The 26719-nt window shown below is 35.6% G+C and overlaps 1 protein-coding gene across 6 annotated transcripts in view; it reads right to left on the bottom strand.

Moving 5' to 3' along the window:
- Nucleotides 1–26719, bottom strand: part of MALRD1 (MAM and LDL receptor class A domain containing 1) — a 248132-nt gene that overhangs the window by 72400 nt on the left and 149013 nt on the right. For 5 of the 6 annotated variants that reach the window (XM_051802231.1, XM_051802232.1, XM_051802233.1 and 2 more), the window contains 4 exons: nt 21243–21423; nt 11949–12077; nt 8358–8519; nt 5541–5698 (listed from right to left, as the gene is read on the bottom strand). In XM_051802231.1, coding sequence (XP_051658191.1) covers nt 5541–5698; nt 8358–8519; nt 11949–12077; nt 21243–21423 — 630 coding nt within the window. The remainder of the gene's footprint in view (nt 1–5540; nt 5699–8357; nt 8520–11948; nt 12078–21242; nt 21424–26719) is intronic. The other variant, XM_051802234.1, reaches the window with a different exon arrangement.

Genomic DNA, 26719 nt, shown 5'->3' with positions numbered 1-26719 from the left:
GCAGCAGTGCAAGGGGGGGGAGCCAAGGTCAACTCCCCTCGCATTCCATCTGGCCGTCCCAGTCCAGCTCCGGGACGTCTTTTGAGCTTCTTAGCTCCTCTCTCTCTGGTGCTGCATGTCTAAAACTCTTCTCCTTAATAGGAGTCCATCTCCCTCTTTTTCTCAGAGGGATCTCAAAGGAGTTTTGGGGGGCTGGTACAGTCTTACCCCCAGAACTCTGTCTCTCAGTTGTTGGTTCTCTTTTTCCCGGCTCTCCTTCCAGGAGTCCTTTCTCTGGTGCTGCATGTTGCTTCTGCTGCTCCTTCAGTTCAGGTCTTATCTCTGGCTCTCTGCCACCGTTTCTCTGGTCAGCGCCGGCTGCTGCTCTGCACCCATGGAGAAAACATCTCCCGGCTTACTACAAAACACTTAGTCCAGCCCAGCACTGTTCCAGGTCTTTGCAGTCCCCCCCCAACCAGGGGTTGGGAGGGCCGAGAGGCCCCGAGGGGCTCAGAGCCCCTTCCTCGTGGCTCTACAACATGGCCACCTCTCCTCAACAACAACCAAACTACAACTCATCTCTTCCGGTGAGCTTGTGGGATGTTGACATTTTTGCAGGAGCACCCATTGGGCAGAACTTCAAAACTTCCAGGGGTTTCCACCCCTTGGGGTCTACCACTTTTCTTAGCCTCTGGGGAAACACAAGGTCCAAGCCACTACACCTATTATTTAAAACCATATTTTTTTCCCACTTCTTTTGGTCAGATTAGTAGGAGAAGTTTATCATACTAAAAATTTCAAGGCACAATACTTGCTTGAACAGTTCTATGTACAGAGGAATTGTGTCGTGTCCATACAAAGCCTGGTCTTAGATGGAGCATGGAATCATTCTGTGTACATACAGATCAATCCCACAGCTCAAACTCAGTACAAACCATAAATCAACAAGGAAACCTGCAGTATATTTACTGACCAATGTGTTTGGAATGGCAGAAAGTCAAACTGGGGTTTAAGTGTGACATTAGCTACTGTTCACATAGATGCAAAGTAGTTTTACATCCTTGCCTTTCTTTTCCTTACGATTTAATTTATATTTATCAATTTTTGAAAAGAATAATACGTATTTGAAAATGCATGGTAAATCCAATGGAATTAAAGGAGAGTTCAGAAAAATGGGAAGCCCAAGGATTCTATACCTTTAGCTGCGTACGGGTCTTATTCTCTTAGAGATTGTGCCAAGTGAAAGTGAAGAAATAACTGCAAGATATAATACTATATTCTTTCCTGGGACTACCCATGTCACTGAGAGTTTGAAGCATCTTCTAGGTCAGGAAGTACATTAAGTGTATGCAGGATTTTTGCTGACCTGTATAAAAATATACAGCACATGAAAGGTAGAGCAAATTCTTATAGATAAGATCTCCCTAAGCCCTGGAAAGGTATAGCTGTGTGGCACTAAACAGCTCCAGAGACTGCACTACCTCCTTGCACAGCGTCCCATGAATTCTGTACAAGCCAGCCTGATAGTGGAAACAATTTCAGATGTGACAGAGAAAAAAACTAGCAAGATGAATCTCACTCTATGGTATGTAATGAAAAAACAAACAAACAAACAAACAAACAAACCACAACAAAGCAAGCAATCAAAAAACCCCAACCAAACAAGTTGTAACAAAGTCCTATTGAACAACTCTGTATCAGTCTGGTAAGACTGTGCTCCAGACTAATACTGATCTAGCTGGTCTGCAGAGAACAACATTCTTCAGAAGATTCCATTACCCTGCCTCAAAATCATGAGTTAGTTCCAATTCTAACAGAATGTCCTGTGTGTTAGAAACTTTCGAATCCTTCTTTCAACTTCTATTTCATTCTGGGAATGGTGAAAGTGCATGTACTTTTGAAGGTCATGAAATATAAACTGCTATTTTCTACTTAGTCATCAGCAGCTACAACTCAGGTGGCTATCCTGTACCCCATCCTGATTTTCAAGGTAATTATCTTCCTGATCTTGCCTGAATCTAGCAGTTGGCATGCTGGATGGTGCTGTGTTCCACCTGAACTACCTAATAACTGAGAAGCCAATGCAGATCTAAAGGGTGCCTAATAAGAAATGTATTCTCCTGTTGTTTACAACACATAGCCTTTAATTGCCAGCCAAGGAAGAAGGAAAATCTTGAGAAAGACAACCTGTATTTTCACTTCATTAGGCACTGGAGGCTTGAGTCAGCTGAGGAAACTTTTCACTGACTCCAATGAATAATGATGCTATGTTTTCTGCTTTACATCCTTAAAATCATGCACTTGAACTCCTCATGTTCCTTGGCAGTTATCATTGCACATTTTCCTTGGACTGAACCTACACCAGAGACAAGCTGAAACTGTTTCTCCAAAGTCCAAAAATCAGATTACAAAATTGTATCACATTTCACTCTCACAATAGAGAAACACTTAAAAAAATTACTTGTCTCTTTTCTCTTTATTTCTCTAAACCTTTGTTTAAAGTAACAAAAAATTTCATCCAAACATTAATTTGAAACAATAACAAATTCAGGATTTTTTAGTAGAATTTATCTACCCTATAATAAAATCCATTATACCTCAGTTTTGTTAGTATCAACAAATATCAAAGCAGAAAACTGATATATCAGTTATACTATCACATAGGGAATTAATTTTGGTTTTAATTCTCAACTGTATGAAAAACTTCCAAAATAAACGGGCAAAGAAAGACTGTTAAAGCATAATAAAAGCTGAATATTTTCAGTCTAACTGACAGATGATCAAAAAGATCCACAATGGAAACAAAGAGATGTGAAAAACCCATACATTCTTTGCTGAAACTGCTCTCCCGCGCCATTAAATGCAACTAAATAGTCATAATATGCAAAGAGAAATATGGGACTTTTTTAAAAAATTTACTTATGCATCATAATTCAGCAAAATTTGTTTGTACTGAGAGCTATTCTCGTTCAGAGCATATTAATTGATATATTAGACCAGCTATGTATTTAGTGCTGAATAACTTCCATCTCAAACGCTGTCACCACATACTTCTAAGGAAAACTAGTGGGTTTGTACTTAATAATTACTAAGCAATTTTTACTCCTGTTGGCAAATAGTTGACTGAAGTCCTAAAGCATTAGTATTCAGATCTCTTTGAAATAGCATCCATTCTATGTTGATTCAAAAGTTGCTATAAACATTGTGTCCTTTTTAAAAATAATAATAATAATAATAATAACCTATGCTTTTGGTTTCTCTATGAACAAATTACAGAGTTTATGACAATGGAATTGTGCAGTTGAAATGTGCACTATGAATACAGAAAAGAAGCACTTCTAGTTCCTTTTTCTTCAGTGACTAGTTGCTTTTTAGGGTAAAAATAAGATTATTCCTATAACTTTACCTTATTTTGTGTAGTTCTACCACATCTACTTCCTATACCAATACAGTCTTTCTTTTTATCTTTCTTTCTTACAGGTCCCTCTGTGTTATTTTAATCACACACCTCAGCACGTCCAATCTGCAGTCCTTTTTTTTTTTAGTTCAGACTTGACCAGAGAGCTGTTTTTTAGATAAGAGCTATAACATCAGCTTTTGTACTGATGTTATTATATTCCAACACATTATTCAGACTTGCTATTACAGTTTGACTTCTTTCACCTCCAGTGCAAACTGAAAAAAAATCTTTACAGAACTCTTGCTTTAGAAGTTCTGGGCTTTACTGCTTTTTTTGTTTGTTTATTCTTTTTGGACTTTTTTTCTTTTTCACTTGAATGGTTACAGGTAATTTATATTCTTGATTTAATATCAGCAAGAGCTGATGCTTAAATAGATTATTAGTTTGATAGAAAAGAGCAAAATGTCCATATGGGTAAATTGAGCCTGTGACAGGACGATATTCGTTGCTGAGTGCTTCAGTCTGTTGTGAATACTGTTACATGTTTCTACATAAAAAGTGCACGTTGCAAAACCATAAACAGAGAACTTTATTTGTGTGTGGAAGTAAGACAATTCTTTATGGATCTCTTTATGAAATTGAAGGCAATGAGAGTTAATTAAACTAGTCTGTTCAAAATGAAAAAGAAAAAAATAAAAAGCAGACTCTGTGTGACCATCTACCTACTAACTCACACATAGGCCACACACACCTACTTATTCAGAAACACTAAGTGTTCTGGGAAGCTTGGAAACATTCAGAAGCTCCTTCAAAAAGTCTCGCTGTCAATCTTGCACACTGTAATGTCCAAGATACTTGAATTTAAACAAGTAGATAATAATAGATAATCTCGTAGTATTTAGCTATCAACAAATTAAAAAAAACAATTTGTCTACTTTTTACTGCTGCTTATACTAACTTCATGCAATACAATGAGTTATTTTTTGTGTTATTATTAATTGTTTACAGCAATACTCAGAGGATTCATAAACTAGGTACTAGAGATAAAATGGAGATGCAAATCCCATCCAGAAAAAAATACTTAAAAAAAAAGACAAAGGGTGAAATGAAAGTTAATATTATTCTTTGGCTGGGTATAAGGAGTCTTCTCATGGTGGGTGGTTGATTAGTGACAGAGGTTGCCCATAGAATTTGAATAGTCTCCACTTATGTCCATTTTCAAAACTGGGTAAATTTCTGAGCCATCGGGCATGATCTTGTAGCTGACCCTACTTGGAGCAGAAGGTTGGACTGGAGACCTCCTGGGACCCTTTCAGCCTAATTGAACTATAATCCCATGGACTGTGCTATGATTATCTTTTCCAGTGAAGAAAACAGTGGTACAAAATTCCTGACTTAATTTGATGTTTAAGGCCACAAAGATATTCTTGTTCACTTTTAAAATAGACTATCTTAGTTCAGAAGTTAGCATATGAACATTTTTCTATTCTGTCCAAATTAAAAAACAAACATAACCTGTATTTTCAAAGTCTAACAAACCACCACAGACAGGAGTCTTGCCCAGTCCACTTAACAAGGAACTGTGTAATATATTTATTCAGTGAGTCCCATGAAATGAATTTTTTACCAGGGGTTCACATCACTGCTTGAACTAGAGTACTTAATAACCAGAGGTACCCATCAAGGATCCTTGGGGAACAGCAAGATGATGTTTTCATGGAAGTTTGAGCTATAATTGTGAATATGGTAAAATACCTTATTTACAGTTGTTTTACTAAACACCCTTTACACATGACTATATTAATATTTTTAAAACTTTTATTTTAAACCACTAAACATTGGAAACCACTTCTATTTTGTGTAAATGAGTGAATTGTGCAGAGAGTTGTGCTGATATTGGGCAGGTTTAAGTATGGTAGTCAAATGTGCAGTGTTAATTCTTACATATGTAACAAAAGGACTTCAAGTGGAACTAAAACTAAAGTAGAATTGTCACTTGATCTTGTCAACAAAAATTTTGTCTATAGGTGTTACTGCAGTGAAGATGTGATGAGGTACTGTTAACATGAATTCCTAAGATTTTGCTAATTCTAGACACAAAAATGCAAACAGTACTAAAGTAAATATTATTATGATGTAGCAGAAGTACTTTTTCTCTTACCTTTAAGACTCCTGTTTGCCTAGAAGCAAACATCCAGAACCAGAACCGAACCCTACAGACTCCAAGACTGGCTGGGAAGAATTTGGTGGTAGTTATCCTTGCTCTGTTTCCTTCCTTCTGGGTAGATGAGTTTACATACAAAAACCTCTGTCCTTTACCTTAATAAAAAGATAAAAAATATTTGGAGCTTTTCAATACTATTTTATGCTTCAGATTATAAGCATTTTTACACACATAGATGCTAACATTTTTTTAGTCCTTTTTTACCACTCACACGTAGACCACACCTTGGTTGTACAGAGATCTTCCATGTTAATGCTTTGCATATTTCATAGGATAATAGAATAGTTTGGGTTGGAAGGACCCTTAAAAATAATCTAGTTCCAATCCTCATGTCATGGGCAGGGATGCCACCTACTAGAGCAGGTTGCTCAAAGCCCTGTCCAGACTGTCCTTGAACACTTCCAGGGATGGGGCATCCACAGCTTCTCTGGGCAACTTTTCCAAGTGCCTCATCACCTTCTGAGTAAAGAATTTCTTCCTAATTTATAATCTAAATATCTCCTCTTTGGTTTAAAACTGTTCCTCAGTTTTCTAGATGTCTTTGTGCTAGAAGAATCATAAAATAATCTGACAAGGATCATCAAAGTCCAGCTCCTGGTCCTGAGCGAGACACCCCAAGAGTCACACCATGTACCTGAGAGCATTGATGAAATGCTTCTTGAACTCTGTCAGGCTTGGTGCTGTGACCACTTCCCTGGGGAGCCTGTTCCAGTGCTCAGCCACCCTCTGGGTGAAGAACCTTTTCCTAATATCCAACCTAAACCTCCCCTGACACAATTTCACGCTATTCCTTTGGGTCTTCTCACTGGTCACCAGACAGAAGACATGAAGCAATACAAGAAACATTTAAACCAATATGAGATTCCTCCACACAACATTGTGCCAATGCACTTAATACACAATAGATATAATATCACAGACTTATTCATATTGCTATAATGGCATGCATGCTCTGTACACTGAATTTATATGCTTAGTAACTAGACAAAATTAATTTGGAACAAGAAGGAATTGAATTTGGGTCAGTAATGGGCTGATAGACATTTTTGGACATTACAGGCCATCAGTATTTAAGCTGTTGGCAATTCTGACAAGAGATTTCTCTATAGCCAATGTGAATATTTCTTGCCTCGGTAACTTACAAGTAAATTTACAAGTAAAATTTACAAGTAATTTACAAGTAAAATTACAACTCTGGGTAATTTTACAAACACGTTTGCTCTATTTTTGTTTTCCTTTTGCTTCACTTTTATTAACTTTGTTTTTCTTACAATTGCTGGGTAATTTCACAGAAACAAAGCACTAATTAAATGACAGAAACTGAAATAGAAAATCACACAAAATCTTGAAAAGCCAAGGGCTAGTCGTTGTTTTCTCATCACATTACATCAAAGGAACAGCAAGAAAGCAAGTCAAACTACTTATTTGCAAGGGACAGCCGTTTCTACCTCTACATGTCTGTCCTGTTCCTTTCCAAGAAGAATGAACTTTCACATTTACAGACCATAATAGCAACACAAACTAGTGTGGATGTCTGCAAAAGTTGTGATTTATGGTAGATAAGCAGTTCCCTCATGATCAGGTGAGCAGTTCCTGCAGCAGGTGCAGAATCCTCTAAAGGAAAAGGGAGGATAAATGGGTAGAACAGAAATGGTTACAGCCACCCACGATAAGACATTTCTGTTGATTTTGAAAACATAAACACAAAAAAAAGAGTCAAGACCTGGAGATTGTGCTGCTCACAAATCCAAAACAAAACCAGTAGAGATCGTGATACTTCTAGATTGAATACTAATGATACTTTGTTGATCAGATGTAAATTAAGATAGGGTTTTCAACCACCAAGGCTTCTGGAAAGATAACTAAGTACTTCTCAAATAGACATTGATATATTTGTGATGGAAATTAATATCCCATCCAGATATACTGTATAATGTAGAGAATATATTATTTAACATTTATGTAATACAATATATAATTATTGCTCAACTGTCTACATAACACAGATTACTGTAATTGCCTATAAATACATTTAATTCTTCTGATAATCAATAGGCATTCTGGTAGCAGTCTATCAGCAACATCTTCAGTAGCACTTCAGTATTAAGATTTCTGGCAAGCCAATGCCAGGGAGGTAAATTAAAGCAAAGTAGAAACCTTAAGCATTTCATGCACATCCACACACTTTGCTCCTCAGCCATTCTCTGAGGACCTACATATAATTGCATATTTTTTGAGAATTCATTAGGATGGTACCACACTCCAGGAAAAGTAGATTGTTTAAAATATTGACAAGGAGAAGAGTATTACTGTAGCTAGTTATACTTTCAAAAAATTCATGTTTTAATATCAGAAGCTGGCATTGTATAGATAAAATTTTTTATTGGAATAGAATGAAATTATTTCAGTTGGAAGAGACCTATAATGATCATCTAGTCCAACTGCCTGATCAATTCAGGGCTGACCAAATTAAAACATGTTGTTAAGGGCATTGTCCAAATGCCTCTTAAACACTGTCAGGCTTGGAGCACTGACCACCTCTAGGGAGTCTGTTCCAGTGTTTGACCTCCATATGTGTAAGGAAATGCTTCCTTATGTCCAATCTGAACCTTTCCTGTTGCAGCTTTGAACCATTCTGACGCATCAGCTGATCACACTGAGATTTGCTGTTACCTCGGCAGGTAGTTGGTTGTGTTTCTTTAATTTGGTGAATATTTAATTTTCCCAAAAATGATGTAGTACACATGGCAATACCTGGTGTGTGGTCAGTATGAGGACCCATTTGTCCCATGACAGCACTGTTGCTAATATTCCAGTCGAAATCATCATTAGGGTCTTGTGTTAATCCACATACACTTGTCCATTCCTGGTCTTGTGTTTCAAAGTTACAGCTTCCAGGAATATTTGTGTAGTAACCTGAAAATACAACCAGAAGTAAATTATCACCCCAGCTCTATGTAAAGGTGCTGTAATGAACATACTGTACGTGGTAATGAAAAGGATTCTGTAGAGCTAACGCTATGTTTCCCTGCATTCCATGTATGGACATAAATATTATGTGGTAGTTAATGAGGAAAGAAAAGACTAATTCTTCACAAACACATATAAACTTTATTACAGATAAATGCCCATGTAACTCTTGATGACAAACTGAGGACTTCACCAAATTTAATTCTTATCCAAGGTGAATGGACAGAATGATTTCCAGTCAATTAGCTAGGAAAACTGGACTGCACTTCTGCAGTGGTATTTTTCATAAAGATATGTGGCTCGTCCTCGTGAATGTTATGCCTGAAGGCAGTTTTATGATGAAAGAGATGTTTTGGTGATTAGGACACCAACTAAATTCAGGAGATGAGAATGCTCAGTGGGATTTTGTCAGTGTATATAGACATTCACTGTGATGGTTTAAAGAAGACAAAGCCAAACACTTCTCAGTGGTGCCCAGTGTCAGGACAAGAGGCAATGGGTAAAAATACAGGAAGCACTTTTCAAGGTTAAGAAAAAAACTTTTTTAACCGTAAGGCTGATCAAACACACAAGTTGCCCAGAGAAGTTATTGAGTCTCCATTTTTGGAGATATCCAAACCCTGACTGGCAAAGCCCTGTGCAACCTATTGCAGTGAACTCTGTTTCAAGCAGGGAGTTGAACTAGATGATCTCCAGAGGTGCCTTCCCACTTCAACTCTTCTGTGCTTTTGTTAGTACTATTCAAATGTACTGACCATCTGCACTGGCACTGCATTACAAGCATCGTGGAAGCCTAATAAAGCCTAACCCCAACAACGAAGACCATCACATGCAGGTAGGGTGAAGAAGGGAACTCATTAATCAAAAAAACAAATACAGTTTTCTTGTACGTCTCTAACAAGATCAAAGTCCAAATTCATTTAGAATTTATACTAGTCATAATAGAATACCCAACTTCAGGATTTTTACCCTAACATATTAACAGTGCTTTCAGAAGGTAATTATTAGTAAATATTTATAAATAGTATTTTCTGGTTTGATAGTCATGTGACATATCTGTACCTCCTGGGTGCTTTATATTTTATGACTGAGCATAGCCTATATAGAATTCAACAGAAGAAGATTGTTCCATTTATTGAAACAATTGCTTTTATTTCAATGATTCGAGTACACCTCCAGTTGGGTCATCAACACTGAGGCTTCTTATTTATCAAATCTGTGTGTATAATTGGCTGCAATTCATGAAAATTGAAACTCCTTTCATGTGTGCTTTTTTTCAGCTCTGTACTTTCACCAGGTAACTGAAAGAGAATGAAAATTTTGCAAAATTGCCTGGCTGGACTGAATGAAGCACAGAGTAAACTACTTCCATGCCTTTATTTAAAACAAAAAAGTTCACCAGCCTACATGGATGCAGTTCATTTCATTCAGGTTCTGTTGTAAATCCTGCACAGAGGAATTGCTGCTGAGTAGATTATGGTCCATTTACTTCTTTGGAGTTACACTGGTATGAAACTATTGTAGAATGTGAAATAAGCTCAGACCTTGAGCTCAGTGCAAAGGAGAAAACCCAAGACAAATGTGGCCATAACCATTTGTGATGGTATAGGTTAGACTGTGAAGGGCTTTCTCTGTGCCTGTTCTGCTCTCTTTTTTGATTAAGTAGCTCCTGTTGCCTTTTCATTAAAAAATGAGGTTTCCATATCTAGAAGGCATTATATGCCCATCAACATTGTTTATTCCCATCTATAAGATATATGCTCAGGGGAAAGGTATATTTATCTAAATGTAAGGCATCATTTGTTGAAACTAAGATATAACAGATAGGGAAATAGTATACCTGAGGCTTATCTGAATATTCTGAATGCCAGATTACAGTATCTCTATGTTACTGATATTTTGACACTTCTGCACAAACAGCAAGGCTAAAGACTGATGAAAATATTTTGATGCAGCTGCAACATTTCCATCTACAATAAAATAATATTTCACTCTACTTATTTAAAGTGAGTATCTTCTTCCCTTGGAAAAACTTTTCTTTAGTATAGCAAGGACTGAGTTGCTTTACTGTGATTTAAGGTCATTTATGGCCTGAAATATTTCTGTCTATTATCTGACCAAGAAGATAGAATTGATGCTATCACAGTCCTTTCAGAAAAAAAAGAACAACGCTCTCCCCCAATGAAGTTACTATATCCTTTAACAATATAGTGCCTCCACAGTGTTTTGAATACCTTTACCAAGCAGTTCAGATACAATTCAGATTTACTGTGTGTCTGTTAGGCCTGAAAATTTTATAAGGGTGACTTTACAGAATATTTTGCTGCATTTACTTTGCCTAACTCCTGAAAAAATTAATATTGTATACAACAAATCAGATTAGATGTTTAAAATATATCTTTTCTTGGAATCTACTTTTAAACGGCTAGTATTTTAAAGTTATGATTCAATGTAGATCCATTTCCATGATTGTGATTCACAAAATTCTCCACAACACAGAGCACTTGAAGAGGTAGAAACCAGAAATAGTGACACCAGCTTCAGCATACGTACTTCAGAACTGTTATTTACTTTTATGAAAGGGAGAAACTCAAAGTTAAATCTCCTATAGGGACATCTAGTATGTATCCCAGTAAGTGTAAGTCTGTAAGTCTGCAAGTCTGCTGCCTGGCTAAAACAATATTATTTCCATTGCCCAACAAAGGGACATTGTTTTTGTGATCCTGTCCAGTCAAAGCATATAGCAACCGTATGCAAGTGAAAAGGCCTTTGATTTTCAAGGGATCACCAAGTATTTCTTGATTTCAATGAAGTCCTTTTACTTCCACACAAGATGAACATTGAATTAATTTGTTTAATGTATTTACTTTATCTATCAAGGTTACTTTTGATTATATCTGCATTATAGCAGAATTTGGCCCTTCAGCTCAAAGATTAACAATTAGATTGATTACTGAACTGTATGTACAGGCTACTAACTCTTCCTGCTCCAAATGCCTGGTCCAGACAGTAACTGTAACTAAACAAAGACATGGAGCAGGAACAAAGGCATAATGTTTTACTTTTTCTGAGTTTCAAGCCTGAATTGGAAAACCTGTGAACTTGATCCAGATTTTAAAATTGAGTTGTGTCCTGCCATCTCAATCAGCCTTAGCGAAGAATGCCTACAGACAAATCTTGTCTCAGTATTCACTAGGACTTCAAAAAACATAAACAGACTGGACTTTTCCCAACTGTTCTGTAATGAAGAAATGGCAACCTGCTTGTAATCACCTTCTGAGCGAATCATCTGTGTAAACTCACCTAAGCTATGCTACAGCATTTAGAGCTATAATTGTAACTGGAGATTACATTAACACACAAAGAGATACTTACTGCAGTCAGCTTCATCAGATGAGTCTTCACAGTCTGGTTTATAGTCACAGACGAACTGAGACTCTATGCAATTCTCATTCCCACACACAAAATCAGTGAAGGCAGGGCATTCCCTGGGATTCTCTCCAACTGAAACCAACAGGACATTTAAATCAATATTGTGATTAAATCAAAGGATTTTTTTTATATGTTTAGCCATTAAATGTCATGACTTTAGGGATGTATCTGCTTCCAACAGATGTTATTTGGTCTCACTCTTTTAATGTTGCATTATACATGTCTAGACTACTGTATTGGCCTTGCCCAAAGCTTCAAGGGTAGAATGTTTTGTCTTGATGAAAATTCAGTTTGGCATCAACATAACTGTATCCCTAGTGTATTGTGGGCATTCCATAAAAAGTGTTCCGTGAGCTGTTGAAAAGTAGACAGGCTAAAGGTTTTATTCTGCTCATAATTATAGTACATTGTTTGGAAAATAAGAACATTTTAAACTGAGAAAATCACTGTTATACACATTTGCTTAATGCATAAACTTTTAAAGCCATTATAAGACACAACTTTTTTGGAAGAGTTTAGAGATACTTCTGCTCTGAGTGTGAAATTCCACCCATTGCCTTCTGTCAGTAGACACTTGTGACAAGAGTCTGACTTCCTTATCTCCCTTCTTTCCTATGCACTGGAAATGATGCGCTGGAAAATTAAATTACTTCCTTAAGTCACTCAGTGGCTTCAATAATGACAGAAACTAGGTAATGGCAGAGTCACTAGCATACAATAATTTTCAAATCTTATTTCACTGCAAATGAAAGGGGAACAACATCTGAAAATCCATGGTTTTGTGACTGATCATATTCCACACCTCTACCTTGATAGAGTAACATTATGTCGTTACACTATGATTTATATTTAGCGCCTAATTACAGTTGGTTTTTTTTTTAATAAGCTACTTTATAGTACTTTAAACATATCATGTACCAACATTTATGAATATTTTCATCTCTTTGGTTATCCTAAGATAAAACTTGATCCATACACAGACGTAATGAAAACATTTATCTCAGCAGGTGTGAATGCCATAAAGCCCAAACACAGATTCACATATCTGTGAATTTTATCCTGTTGCAGTAAGACCTTGTTTCTATGTAATTTTTAAGGATATCAGGTCATGCTTATGGCAATAATGGACTTTCTACCGCAGCCTTTGGCAGAGAGAAATAAAATCCCTCTTCAAATTAACATATTGGCATTAACATAGCACAGTCAGACCAAATATTCTAAACTTCTATTCAGAATTCTGGCATAAAAAATCAACTTTTCAGAGTACGCTCATTCTGACCAAAACTTCTACACCAGCTAAAATCTAAATCAAAACAAGATAGCATGCATTGGATGATGGCTGATTATATATAGCATATAATATTACATTTTTTTCCCAATACTCTTGATCACAACATTCCATGAAATCCAAACATACAGAAAAACTGTTCTAAGCAGAAAAAAGGCATGAGAAAATATGGTAAATTTTCTTTCTTGCCTCTTCTTGCAACAGCTCAAGAATCCTATAAGGAAAAAAATTATCTACTGTTAAATACACTCTAAACAAATTAAGACAAAGATTACAATGAGGAAAAAAAATTATCGGTTGTACTTTGCTTGTTGTGTTACTCTGCACCTATCTTTGAGCAACTACAACATTACAATGGATGAGTGAGCTACAGCAAGCAAAAGAATGAGCTGATGCCATGTATGAAAATATCAGATGTATGAAACAGTGAAATATGCACAAACATGGATTTGTCACAAAATAGAAATAAGAGGAATTACAGGGAGTGTGGATATGCAGCAGGTCAAAAGACCTCAATTTGTTCTTTTCCCAGAAAAAACAATATAGGCAACAAAAAACCTCACTGTAAACCAAAATAAAATACAGAATATAAAACATAAACACAGAGAAGAATTTAATGCCTTATAATAACTGAGATTTAGATCAACATAGAAATAAGTAGATCAACAAGAATCAGTGGAGCAATTAAACCATTTATTTTCTCCTAGATAATTGGTCACAGCACATATCCTTGTAAATAACTTTTTTCTGCTACAGTGAATACTTGGGTATTAGATTATTATAAATTAAAAAAAATTAAAACAATTATTATGGCATAGAAAAATGATAATGGGTTATCGCACTCATTTCTTTGATTTCCCTTTGGAACTGCAGCATTTCCCAAAAGCCAGGACACCACTGGAAACTACCACAAGACATATTTTAGATGAAGTAGTAACTAATGACTGCATGATGCTTTGCAAATTCCTATGCCAAATGAAATGCCAGTACTTGAAAAAGCGTGCACAGGATATCACTTTTCAATTAAGTACAATTTTGTATTGATGCAGCAAAGAGCCATAAAATCTTCTAAGTAGTTTTTAAAAGACCAGTAGGACTGGTTTGGCTTCTGGATCACTAAACCCTACAAAATAAGCATGTTAATGATGGTTGCCATAGAACTTGCATTTACATACACCCACTTTCCTTTCTGCATATTTTGTTCTTGACAATGTAATTCTCAGAATACCACCAAAGATAAGATCTCTCCTAGTAAGAATACCTCTATGTGTTTGTATGTACATAGAAAGCAAGTAAGATATAGATGCACATCATGCATACCGCAAATAAATTGTAACTCTATTGCCAGTACAGACAAAAGTCTTCTCTTGTGGTCCATTTGAAATATGTGGAGTTAAGAAATCTACCATCAGATAGGAAGAGTAAACAATATGTGAAGTAAATATCAAAATTAAGAGACTTTAATTTTATACTGGAAATTCCAACCACATGCTAGCAAACAAAGTATCTTCAGAGTCAGTAACTCTTCTTCAAAAGTTTCCCATGAGATAAACAGAAGCTTAAAAAACCACTGCTGTTTCTTCATGAAAAATGAGGTAAAAGTTATAACTTGTTTCTTTCTCTTATTCAAAATATGTGGCAAATGGTGGTGAAGAAATCTTTTGATTAAGCTCATACAATTTTTCATAATCTCAAACAGAAATAGTAACCCTAGAGTGTTACAGGTGTGTAAATGACTTCTGTACAGTGCAATAAGAACTAGAGAATTCTATGATTTTCAAGCTGCTACCATATTTCTCTTTTTTTTCCCTTTTTTAATCTTTTCAAAGGGGATTATCAAATGCAATTAATTCCCTGAATCCAGACTATATAATATTGGCCTCTTCAGTAAAAATGAGTTTATATTTTTCATGCATTTTTTGAAAGTCTTAATATCCAATGCTGTTTAAGCACTTGTGCATAACGTGACTTGTGCAGGAGCTCATGTCTTCTTCCCCCAGTGTAACTGTGGCAGCCCTGGCAAGTTGAGTCGAGGGAGCCTGTATTTCTTTCAAATCTCTCCTGAGAACTCTGCCTTCCCCACTGAGTCCCTCATACAAGGGCATTCAGGATGTCCTCTGGAAGGCAGCTGTGACTGATTTTCACATTGCCAAAAGGGAGATTATTTCTTGTCTAGAACCGAATTGTTCATATCTGTGTCCTCTGTTGAGTGTAATGAGGTCTGAGTTCAGTAAAATTTTCCCTCAAACGATAAAGTACATTCATGTTGATCTATGTTACACTAAAGTTAAGTTAAAGCTACCAAAAGTTCTAGACTTCTTAAAATGAGCTTTCTTTCTCTGTAATGGAGATTCAACATGTATCAGCAATTTTTAAAATGACAGTTCACAATGAAATTGAAGAATAATTTCCTTCTAAAGGCAAAATCCAAATATTAGACTAACAATTAAGGATTTTAGCATTGATTTCAGCACATTTACTGAGAAGTTTAACCAAGTGATGTGATTCCAGTGCCTCATGTCAAAATACCCTGACACTGACAAAAACTAGTGGAAGACATCATGAATCATTTAAATATTTTGAAGGGCTAAAATAAAGAAAATATCAAAAAACCCAAGTAACTGGATGTACATTCTGTCTGAACACAAATCTATATCTTTCTCTGTCTGAATTCCCTTTCACTTCAGGTCTAGGTTTGTACTGAATATTTCTGTTATAAGAGTTTGAACTTTTCTCAAGTGTCTGAGGAGAAGGAACTAAACTCTCCACTAAATGTAAAGCTTTGCATGATACATAGCTGAGGATTCAAAGAAAACACTGGCTTGCTTTAAGAATAAAAAAGCTGGCCTACACACACAAACAGTAGGATATTTTAGTTATTGTATCTCTGATCTGCAAAGCTAGGATGGAATTCTAATGAGAAAGGATTTCTCTGCTGAGACTTTCAAAGCTTCTTGTTTATGAGGGCATGGAAGTAAAGTCGTTCAAAGGATTTCAGTACCTTCACCTATGGTCTTTGCCATAAACAGTAGGTGAGAAGGAATACAAATATATGAGGAGAAAGGGAAAGAAAAAGTTTACTATCAAGCAAAGCAAGGTTTTCTATATTTTAAACAAAATTTCTGTTCAGCTCAATTTGGTAAATCAAATTCCTATTAATAGATCATGGTATTTTTGCTTTCCTTTCTTTTAAAAACTAGACATAATTGTAATGACACTATCTTATTTACCCTAAACCTTAGAAGAAAAGCTTGTAGAGTCTGTCGACCCACAGTCAACCACAAAGATCACTTTTTCTTATTCCTGGACTTGTATGGCACCAAGTTCCCAGACTATGAAAAAGTTATATCAATTAACTAAATAACCAAAAGTTCTAGAAATTTCAGTTGAATTTTAATTTAGAGTTATGATTGTCTTATTTTTGTTTATCTTTCACTGTTAGTTTTCCAGGTGGTGCCCTGGAAAATCAGTGCGTGTGATATGGCTGAGTAATGTTCATGTCCATGTTTGTACTCACTGTTGTGTATCTGAAATATAAGATTCCTTTTCTTCAAAATTACAAATGTACAAAATTCAGACTACTGGCAACAGCATGACTAACAAGTTGTGTTTTTGATTCGCTATTATACAACAGTGGGCCATTAGCTGAAAAAGCAAATCAATAATGCTTGAAGTGCTCCTTAAGGATACCAGACCACAGCTTATTTCTGACAGATTTTTTAGAAGATGTTATCACAAAGTATCATAAGTCTTAAAAATAAATTTATCATTAGGCATTATTTGGTATGACATTCATAGGTATTTTACCTTTTTATTAAGGCAAAAGTGCAGGCATTTTTTTCTAGCCTGCAAATAACCTTATGCATGGCCAAAATCAATTATTAAAAAGCATAAGCAATGACCATATTAAACTCCATTTGAGCCACACAGTCTGTCACTGAAGATGTGTAAAAAATTATTGTACAAGAAGGTGAAAAAATATCAATACCTCAATTAATTTAATATTAAGAATAAATTTCTCTGGGTGTGATGTGACTCCAGTATTTTTCAGATTTTTTATTGAAACTGTAAAATAAATTGTATCGGATTTGGAATTTAATTTATTTTTATTATCAGTACATAGCTTACTCTCTCACAAGCAATTCATAAGACCCCTTTATATCTTTGTTTTTTCTATCGCTGACAATATTTCCAAGAGCTCATATTTCCAATAAACCCATGTTTTTTTCTTGTCCTTTGCTTCCATAGAAATTAGTGAGACCTGAGGGAAACGAACCTTGAAGTACAGGACCCCAGAAGATCAGATCATAATAAATAAAGTTATCTGTAGAGTTCTACTGACATAGGACCTGTTGATTAATTAATTTTTAAAAGCAAATAGTGAAAATATTTTTTGTGTTCGGTTGACAATCCTCGCATCACATAAGCTATGTAAATCACAACTATGTAAGTGAAGAGCAGAGAATTCTGCAGAATTAATCCACCTCCATGCAGATGCTTTTATGTTGTATAGAGCTTATTTCTGTAACACACTGTATGAAAGCAAGCTGAAGGAAAATACATGTACAATAAAATAAGTATTTAGATTTATTAAATGCTGCTATAACCACTGAATATTACCATATCTCAGAAAATAGATGTGATATTCCCAATTTAAGAATATCACTCAAGTTGCCTTTCTCTTCCCTTTTTACTGTCTTGAGTACATACTTTTTGCAAAGAGGCAATTGTTTTATTGTTTTGACTGTAAACCGTGTTCCAGGAATTCAACAGCTTCCAAAAGGGCAGTCTGTAAGGAGGAGGCTATCACAAAATATTTGAAAGCTCTATAATTGCTCTAACATTCATTTCCAACACTATAATCTATCTGCTGGGAAGCATCTAAGTGTTCATTTTTTTTCCCATGCAATATAAGGCTTTCTCATTTCAATTCCATTCTGTTTATTTAAAACCTGTCATTAGAGTTTTAATTATTTCCAATTATCTTCTAGGTTTTTCATTTCATGGTGTCTTCCACTGTTTATGTAATTAACATGTCCAGAATACCCCTAATATTGTATAAGATTTTACTTTAGCATTATAAGTTCCAGTGAAAAATACAAATGTGGACTCAGTTACCCTAGAGGACTCTGGCCATGTGTCTAGCTCAGCAATTCTACACCTAAAAACGCTGTTTATGGGTAAGTGCTGTAAATCAAGTCATTTTGTTGATAAGAAACCCCTTCTGGTTTGTATGCTACTCCTCTTCTTGAGTTTGCAACAGTAAGACTGTGTTTGCTGTCTTTTAGTTTTTTTATAATAGCCACAATAAAACTGTTCACCCTGTGCCGTAAAAAAAATGCAATCTGTACATGACATGCTTTTTCCATCCTGAATGCCCCAGGCTTGGCTCAGATGGGAAATGTTATTTTTGAGAAACTGGCAAAATGTATTTTGCTTGTTTGTTCTACAAAAGTAAACAATCAATAACAACAAGAATGAGAAGGGTCAGACCAGGCTTCTTCATGTCGTCATGCCAACAGGAAGGTCAGCACATCCAAAGTCTGAAGAAAATTCAGTAAGCAGATCTCAACTTGTGGAGTAGAAGGCAAAAAATCATATACAGAGTCGATGCAAAAGGCACTAAAGGCAATGAAATTGTGGTGGGGTGTGGGTTGGTTTTTCAGGTTTTGTTTGTTTGTTTTGTTTTTTGACAGGCATGCATTTGCACGGATGCACATAAATACAGTTAAAAAGCAAACGCATGACAGGCCTCTGATCCTGCTGATAAGCAAAAGCATAAGCATAAACACATTCCCACAGGATACATACACCTAAACTTTACTGATAACCCTGCTGTACCTAGCATACAGTACCAGAGAGGCTGTAAGTGAATGATTCCCGATTGTGTAAAGACTGTGCCTTATTAGAGTGCAAAAACAATGATCATGCAAGTGACAGCTCTGTAAAGGATTAGCATCTTGGGTCTCCAACTTTCTCAAATCAATCTCAAAAAAATTTGTCTTTCATATTGAGCTTCAACTGCACATTTCAAACTTTTATGAAAAGAGCCTTCTCTGAATCATACATCTTCATAAACAATAATTTTCCTATACACAGGAATATTACTATGCTGAAGCTGTAAGTAAGTGAAAGTAGTGGGAGCATATGGTGCAACTGCTTTCCCAAAAGAGCTTCTTGTTGAAGCAGTGTTGTAAAACAAATAGTTGCTATAAAGTGATAAACCAGGTTACTTTCTGAACTGTTCCACTGCAAAGGTATTTTAATGCAACACTGGTTATAAAACACTGTTAACATTCAGATTTGTAGGGTCATAGACTAAAAGCAATGTAAATTTCAGCAATCTTAGCATTTTAAGAGATTTATGATCCTTCATATGACAACTTTCCAAAACCCTGTTGAAACAATTTCCTTTCTTGAAATGACAACTCTGTGGAATATTTCCAGTCGTGTTTATATAAGGTCCTTTTTCAGGTTATTATATAATGTATGGAATTAAGAGTAAGAAGAAATATTTTTACATTACATGAAGATATGTTGACAGCATCTTTATGAACTTAACAGAGCTATTACTTCTTCCTTAAAAAAAGAAATCCTAAGGTTTTTTTATTTGCTGAATGTCTTATGAATCTGACTGTGAAATGAAGTGTCTAAATTGTTGTAGCCCCAAAATGGGATAGAATCCCAGAAATGTAGTTTAAATAGACCCCACTGGTATGAATTAATACATGTGAACACAGTTGGCAACAAATTGCAAGAGAGATCAGCATCCGCTTTGTTATTCCAGATGATAGAGGGATATTGACCTACCATCTCCTAGCAGGGCATCCTTCTCTACCCTTGTCCTTCAGAGAACAATCACAAGCACAGCATGTGATGTTATAAAAAGCACAAGAGGATGGCTAATGCTCATGTGCTTGGAAGAGCTTTTAAGAGTACATCTGCCTTACAGTTTTATCAAAGTTCAGTTCTGAAGAAAGTCTCAAGTTGTATCCAGTTTCCATTCTTTGATTTATACAACAGAACTATTTCTGAATGTGAAATCTCCATTTTTTCAGATGAATCTAGGTTGAAAGATGCTCTCCAGAAGTTCACTTTTCGTACTCAGTTGATAATGGGCATCCAGTCTATGGCAGGAGATTAAAGCTTGCCCAAACAACTTACCCAAAACTCATACAGTGTTGATCTGTGGCATCAGTAATGATCACCTCACTCAAAAAATCCACTTATATTGTGTCAGCTTCCTACCAGGCAGAAAGACCACTTTCTTTCTTGACAGAGGCCATGATCCTCTTAGTATTTATCTTCTTTTGTTTGTTTGTTTGTTTTTGGTTTTGTTGTTGTTGTTGTTTGTGGGGGTTTTGTTTGGTTTTTGTTTTGGGAGGGAGTTTGGTTGTTGTTTTTTTTTATTTGTTGTTGTTGTTTTAATAAAGGTCAACACTGTTCTTATTTTAGCCTATATCCACAAAAACATGAATTAAATAGAGTGAGTATTCTGTGAGTGAGTCAAAGGTTTTCTTTATTTTGTTGGCCTTTAACACTTCAACTGAACTGGGAAAAAGACTATTGACAGTGGGTTATTTGTAGTCTCCACTCATTTTTATGGCAAGAGCCTTTATGCTAAAACATAAAGACCACAGGTTACACATGATATAAGCTAACATAATTTATATTAAATGGTTGTATAGAACATCAGAGACTCAATAATTTACCAATGAATTAAAGAAGGAAACTTCTTACTCAAAACCAAATAAATCAAGGAAACAAAAACTTAATAATTTCTTGGATTTATCTGCCATAATTTAGTGAACACTGTATTAATACAAGATTTTCTGTATGAGTAGAAGAAGGTATTTAAATTATAAATGAAAACAAATTAATTTAAAAACAAACAAGAACTTCCTACATCTCGTGTAACATCCCTCTAGAAATTTCCCTCTTGAACTTACCTGTGGTGCAATTGTTGAACTCTATGTCATCTATTGCTGCTCCTCCTCCTAAGTCTCTGGTACGAATGCCTTCAAAGATAACTTCAAAATTCCTCAGCTTCCCCAAGTGTAACTCAGCTTTGTTCCACTCATAAGCATGATTTCCTGATTCACTCCATATTTTCACAATCCCCTCATCAGTCTGAAATTTGAATAAATTATATATAGTAAGATACATGTAAGTATGGACTATCAAATACAAGTTTTCTTGGAAAACAACCAAACAAAACCAAACAGAGAGAAGACTGGAAGACATCCATTCAGTTTTGTCAACAATTGGTAAACAAATGCTTTGCTAAGATAATAGGAAATGTAGTGAAATTAGATGATTACTGAACAAATAACATAACCATCAATAGTAGACAGAGTCTTGGTAGAGAAATTACTATTTGTATGATTGAACTGCAAAACAATCCATTTTGGTAGAGTTGTACTTAACTTTATATAGTACTGTTCTTTGTTTTTAGAATATATTACTGTATGCAAGGCTACTCTACCATTTTAAAATTAGGGTATCTAAGGTAGAATCTTTAAAAAGTTGTGACAATGGTGATATAAGGGAGGAAAAACAAATATATGATAATGATAAATTTAGTATAGTTTATTTGAAAGTAAATAAGAGCATTCTGCCTTTCAAGTATGCTAATATATTTTAAAGCTCTTCTTGAAATGTCCCATCACATTACCTAAATGGCAAGTCAGCAGTAAACAACATGCTTCATTTTTTAATAGTAATATTAGAATGCAGATGAACGAATTACACTTGCTGTGAAGGGATTACACATATATATCACAACATCAAAAGTAAATATTTGGAAAAGTTCTGTATGTGTCTAAATTCGTTTTTCTTTATGACTGTGTGAATAATCATCCAAACTGTAAATAAGAAAATTTTTTTCTACTCTTTTCTTATCAAAAACCAGTACACTCCAGCTAGGGTTGAGAAAGCACTGTGTGATGAATCAAACAGCTAAATACAATGCATAGCAAAGGTTCTAAAACAGTAGTACATGAACAAGCAAAATCTAGGGAAAAAAGCGACAGCAGTAAAATAAGCAAAGAGGAAAATTAATTACCTTTCGTTATCCATGGTGAACCTGTTAGATCAGATTTATGTTAATAAGATTGTCTTATGCATATTTATGATGAGAAAATGAATCTTGGTCGTTTAGATATTGTATTCTGAATAAGAAAGTTCAGACAAGCATGCATAAAAATATTACATTAGTGGTTTCTGAATCAGGGAACTCATAGAATTGTTGGTATCTTTTAGAAGGAGGTTCTCAGACCTACCAAAGCATAGACATGCTTGAAGTGTGGCTTGGCAAGGGTGTTCTGGAATATCATAATTAACTGTAAAACAATTTTTGAAAACAATGACAACTTTAAAATGCTAAGTAAAGAAAAACCACATAGAAGAGTTTCTATAACTGCATATGGAACGCGTACTTAACTATGTAAAGTCATAGATATCCATCTGAATAACTATTTCTGCACATAACTAATGACGTTGGACCAGTGGTAATAGCACCCCTTTAATAAGTCATGATGTCTGAGCACTACAAGTACTAAGGGCATTGCTTCTTCAGTTATGTCTCCATGGTTTAAGGCCAATGACACAGTCCATTAAAGTGAAAATAATATAACAGGATCTCACTGGTGCTTTGCACCACTAATTCCAGAGCTGATGACAACTGCTTTATTTTCTGATTTTCTCAGTGTATTTCTCCCAGTGAGACTCCTGATTCTATGTGCCATAACATCAGAGGTCCATTCTTTTAATAGAATCATAGTATCATAGATTATGTCAAGTTGAAAGGGACCCATGACAATCATCAAATCCAAATCCTTGCTTCTTGCAGAACTACCTAAAACTACACCACGACTAAGAGAATCATCCAGATACTCCTTGAACGCAGACAGGCTTTCTGCTTTGACCACTTCCCCAGGGAGTCTGTTCCATTGAAGAAGCCCCTTTCGAGCCTGTAATCAATGCAATTAAGGGGGAGTGGAATCAGAATGAGCATAAGACCTCTTCCAAAACTTCCATGAACATTTCAACATAGAAGCACAGCTTAGAAGACTCTATATTAACACTGTACTCAAAAGGAGTAGATACAGTAATTGAAGCTGATTTTAACAGTGGTAAAACAATGTGGCAAATCTATTTTAATGTTACTCCTATTATTCCTGTCCATCAAATATGTATTCAACAATTTAACCTAATTATTCCAATAACTCAGCAATATATATACCATTGTTTCTGATATTTTTAATAACCTCCAAAAGAGTATTACTTATTATTGAGGTAATTTGTTTAGTCTGCAAAAATCTTCCACTTGTTCATGACATGAATAAAATGGGTGGTTATGGCGAGTTACATTTGGTCTTAAGATCTCCAACACAGAATACAAAACCAAAACTTAGTAAAGAAGCACTTTTAAACGTTTAATCCATTTGTTGTATGTAGAGCCTCTTCTGTCTGCACTTGACAATTTTTTGGAATATAAATTACTGATCAATTTTACAGTGCTGTATATTAGTGGCAAATTTAGGAAACTTAAATGAAATGTATAATAATAATACTAAATGATAAGGGACTTTCTTTACTTTCATACATTTAAGCAAGTTAGAAAAATTCAAAACTTGTATCTTTGCAAGCACTAAGCTCCAAATCTATAAAAAAATTACCTGTATTTAAGTTTGGATGTATGGAAGTTAGTGGAGTTTTTTAAAATACAGAGATATAAATATTTATGTAAAATCTGGAAATGTTAAGTGTTGCACAGTTAACAAAAGTATGGGCCTCATGTGTGCTGTTAGCCGAATTTTGATTGATTTCACATTATATTTTATTACATATTCTGTTCAGACTTGTGTTATGTTTATCACATCAGTTTCTGGGTGAAGGATGCTGCAAGTAACAAGGAATCCTGATCACATATTTCTTTAGAAATAACCACATAAAAATGTTGTAGCAGTCAATTTGTATATGGTATCATAGCCATAAAGCATCAAATCTTTACGCAATTACAGGCCCTGGGGCATTTGTTTTATACAGTGAGACGCTGAAATACTTTTTGTTAGGAAGAATTTTTTCCAGATAGAAAATTTATGGCAGTCCCCATGCACAAATTCTTGAATATGAGTACACAAATAAAACACAAAAGAGACATTTCTCTTCCTGTCTGGGTTCCACAGCAGGAGTTCCTATACAACAGCAGCACTTCATAAAGCCTGAAAAGCTGATTTTTCACTTACTCAGCTACAGCTCTACATACCAAAATGAAAAGCATCCTCATCTGCTGCATAACTGCATGAAGGTTGTTCCAATCCAGAGTGCAAAGCCCCTTCAAAGACATAAGCCCTACACACTGTGTGAAACATCCAAGGAGATGTGGGAAAGGGAGAACAAGCAGGAAGCTTGGCTCTCCTCCTCTCTCCAGGCTCAGACAGTGAAGTTGGCTTGGCTCAGGGGTGTAAGCTATACCTCTCTTCATGATACATCCTTGTCTTGAGAGGATCATTGCTTGTAAGCTATGCGGATTCCATTTCATGAATTATTGTTTTGTTTTCTGCATTTTCCAGCCATTTAATCTGTGTTGTGCTTTGGCATTTCTTTCATATCTTTGGAATCTGTTTGCTTCAAAAACAAAACCATATATGTCCTGAGGCAGCAGAAAAATTAGTCTGTGCTTTGACCTGCCTATTGCTTTCAGAAAACCTTCAATCTTTTTCACTGTCATATACATATATTAATGTAAAGAAGGCATAAGTAAAATAACAAGTAGAAATGAGTCTCAGCGTAGAGGAGGCTGGAGGGCACAGTATTGCCTTTCTTTCTAAGAGGCTATTCTGCTACTGACTCCTGCTCATACTCACTGTCTAGTTTGCTCTTCAACCTGGGTTGATTGGAGGCAAAAGGCCCAGTCAAACTCTTATGTTCCAACAGGCTGACAAAAGATTGCCAAGATCTGTGGGTTTGGTGGATACTATCTGTGCTGTCTGTGTGTGTGGGGGCTGATTGTGTTGGCTGTCGCTCAGGTTGGAAATCTCATTTTCCAGTTAACTTACAGGAGTCTCATTGCATGTAGGCATGATGCAGACAGAAAGAGTTAAAGAGGATTGTTTGTGGGTCATACCTATAAGCTTTATAGAATGAGCAGACCATTCTATAAAGAATGGTCTATAAAACAGGATACAAGAGAAGAACACCTCCTAGTTTAGCATCTGTATTTCTGGTTTGGACTTATTTATTCCCAGCATGTGGTCCACTATTTATTAGTGCAGACTGCTACCAAGCAATACCTCTGGAAAAAAACTTTGGAAAGTTCCTCAGAACATAATTTTTGCAACCTATTTTGAAAGTCTGTACCTTATAATTCCCTAAACTCAACCTGAGAAATTCTGAAAGTCCAATGTTAATGACAGAGCACTTAAAATAATTTTCAATTCCTCCTAAAAATACAGACCAAGACCACCAAAACCAAAAGGTGTTTTCATTTAAGGCTCTGAAAAGTTATTATTAATTGCATGTCACTGCCCTCTATGGGTTAAACATAGCCAAAGGTCAGGCTGAGGTGAGGATCCATCATTGAGGAAAACAGTAAAGGGCATGTTTTTGCATTAATGGCACATCATGCTGAGCAATAAACGCGCTCAGAAAATGGCAGGATTACTTCTAAGATGACCATAACCGGTTAGCCATATTGGAAAATTAGTATTCATATTCAGGAGATTTTTTATCTGCTTTCTGATAGTCTGAGGGGAATTACTTCTTAATGATTTCATTCCATTGCAGTTCAGAATCTTTCTCATGCTTGTCTTATCTGAAAAATGATCTAAAGTGTTTGTAGCCTCTCTTCTGAGCACTTCAGGGGGAAGGTATAACTTAGTAGGCTCAATATGTTCATTAATTCACTTGGGGATACTAAGAAGAAAGCAAAGGGAAGGATTTCTCTCTGTCTTAGAATTCCTTTTATTTTGTGGCTGAGTTTAACATTTTTCCTATGCAGCAGAGATCACCATTATTCTCAGGGCTACATTTCTAGCAGAGTGAGAATAATATTAGGAACTGACTCCAAAGCATGAAAGAAGAGTATGTGATTTTGCATTACAAGATGTTGCAAAGAATCAGTTTCTTTCAGAATAATACACTAAGTATTCCAGACGAAATTATAAAGATTCTTCTATGAGACAATCTCCCTTGTTACATTTGCAGTGAAACAGCAATGAAACACAGATTTTGTTCTTGATCTGCACCTCTCCTTCTATTCATGTTCTGAGCTGGGTTCAAAATATTTCCCTGGTTCATTTGCATCAGATATTTATTTCAGCAGAGCCACAGGAAATGAAGCAGAGCTTACCAAGCGGATGGAGGCAATGAAAACACTTGCTAAATATTCCAAGACTCTTCAAAGCAAATATACTTGAGGGCT

Source organism: Manacus candei, unplaced genomic scaffold, assembly GCF_025592945.1.
Source record: "Manacus candei isolate 608988 ecotype Guabito, Panama unplaced genomic scaffold, ASM2559294v1 h1tg000056l, whole genome shotgun sequence".
Classification (NCBI taxonomy): domain Eukaryota; kingdom Metazoa; phylum Chordata; class Aves; order Passeriformes; family Pipridae; genus Manacus; species Manacus candei.
Note: the sequence above shows the minus strand (reverse complement) of the source record. Positions and strands in the feature narration are given on the sequence as shown.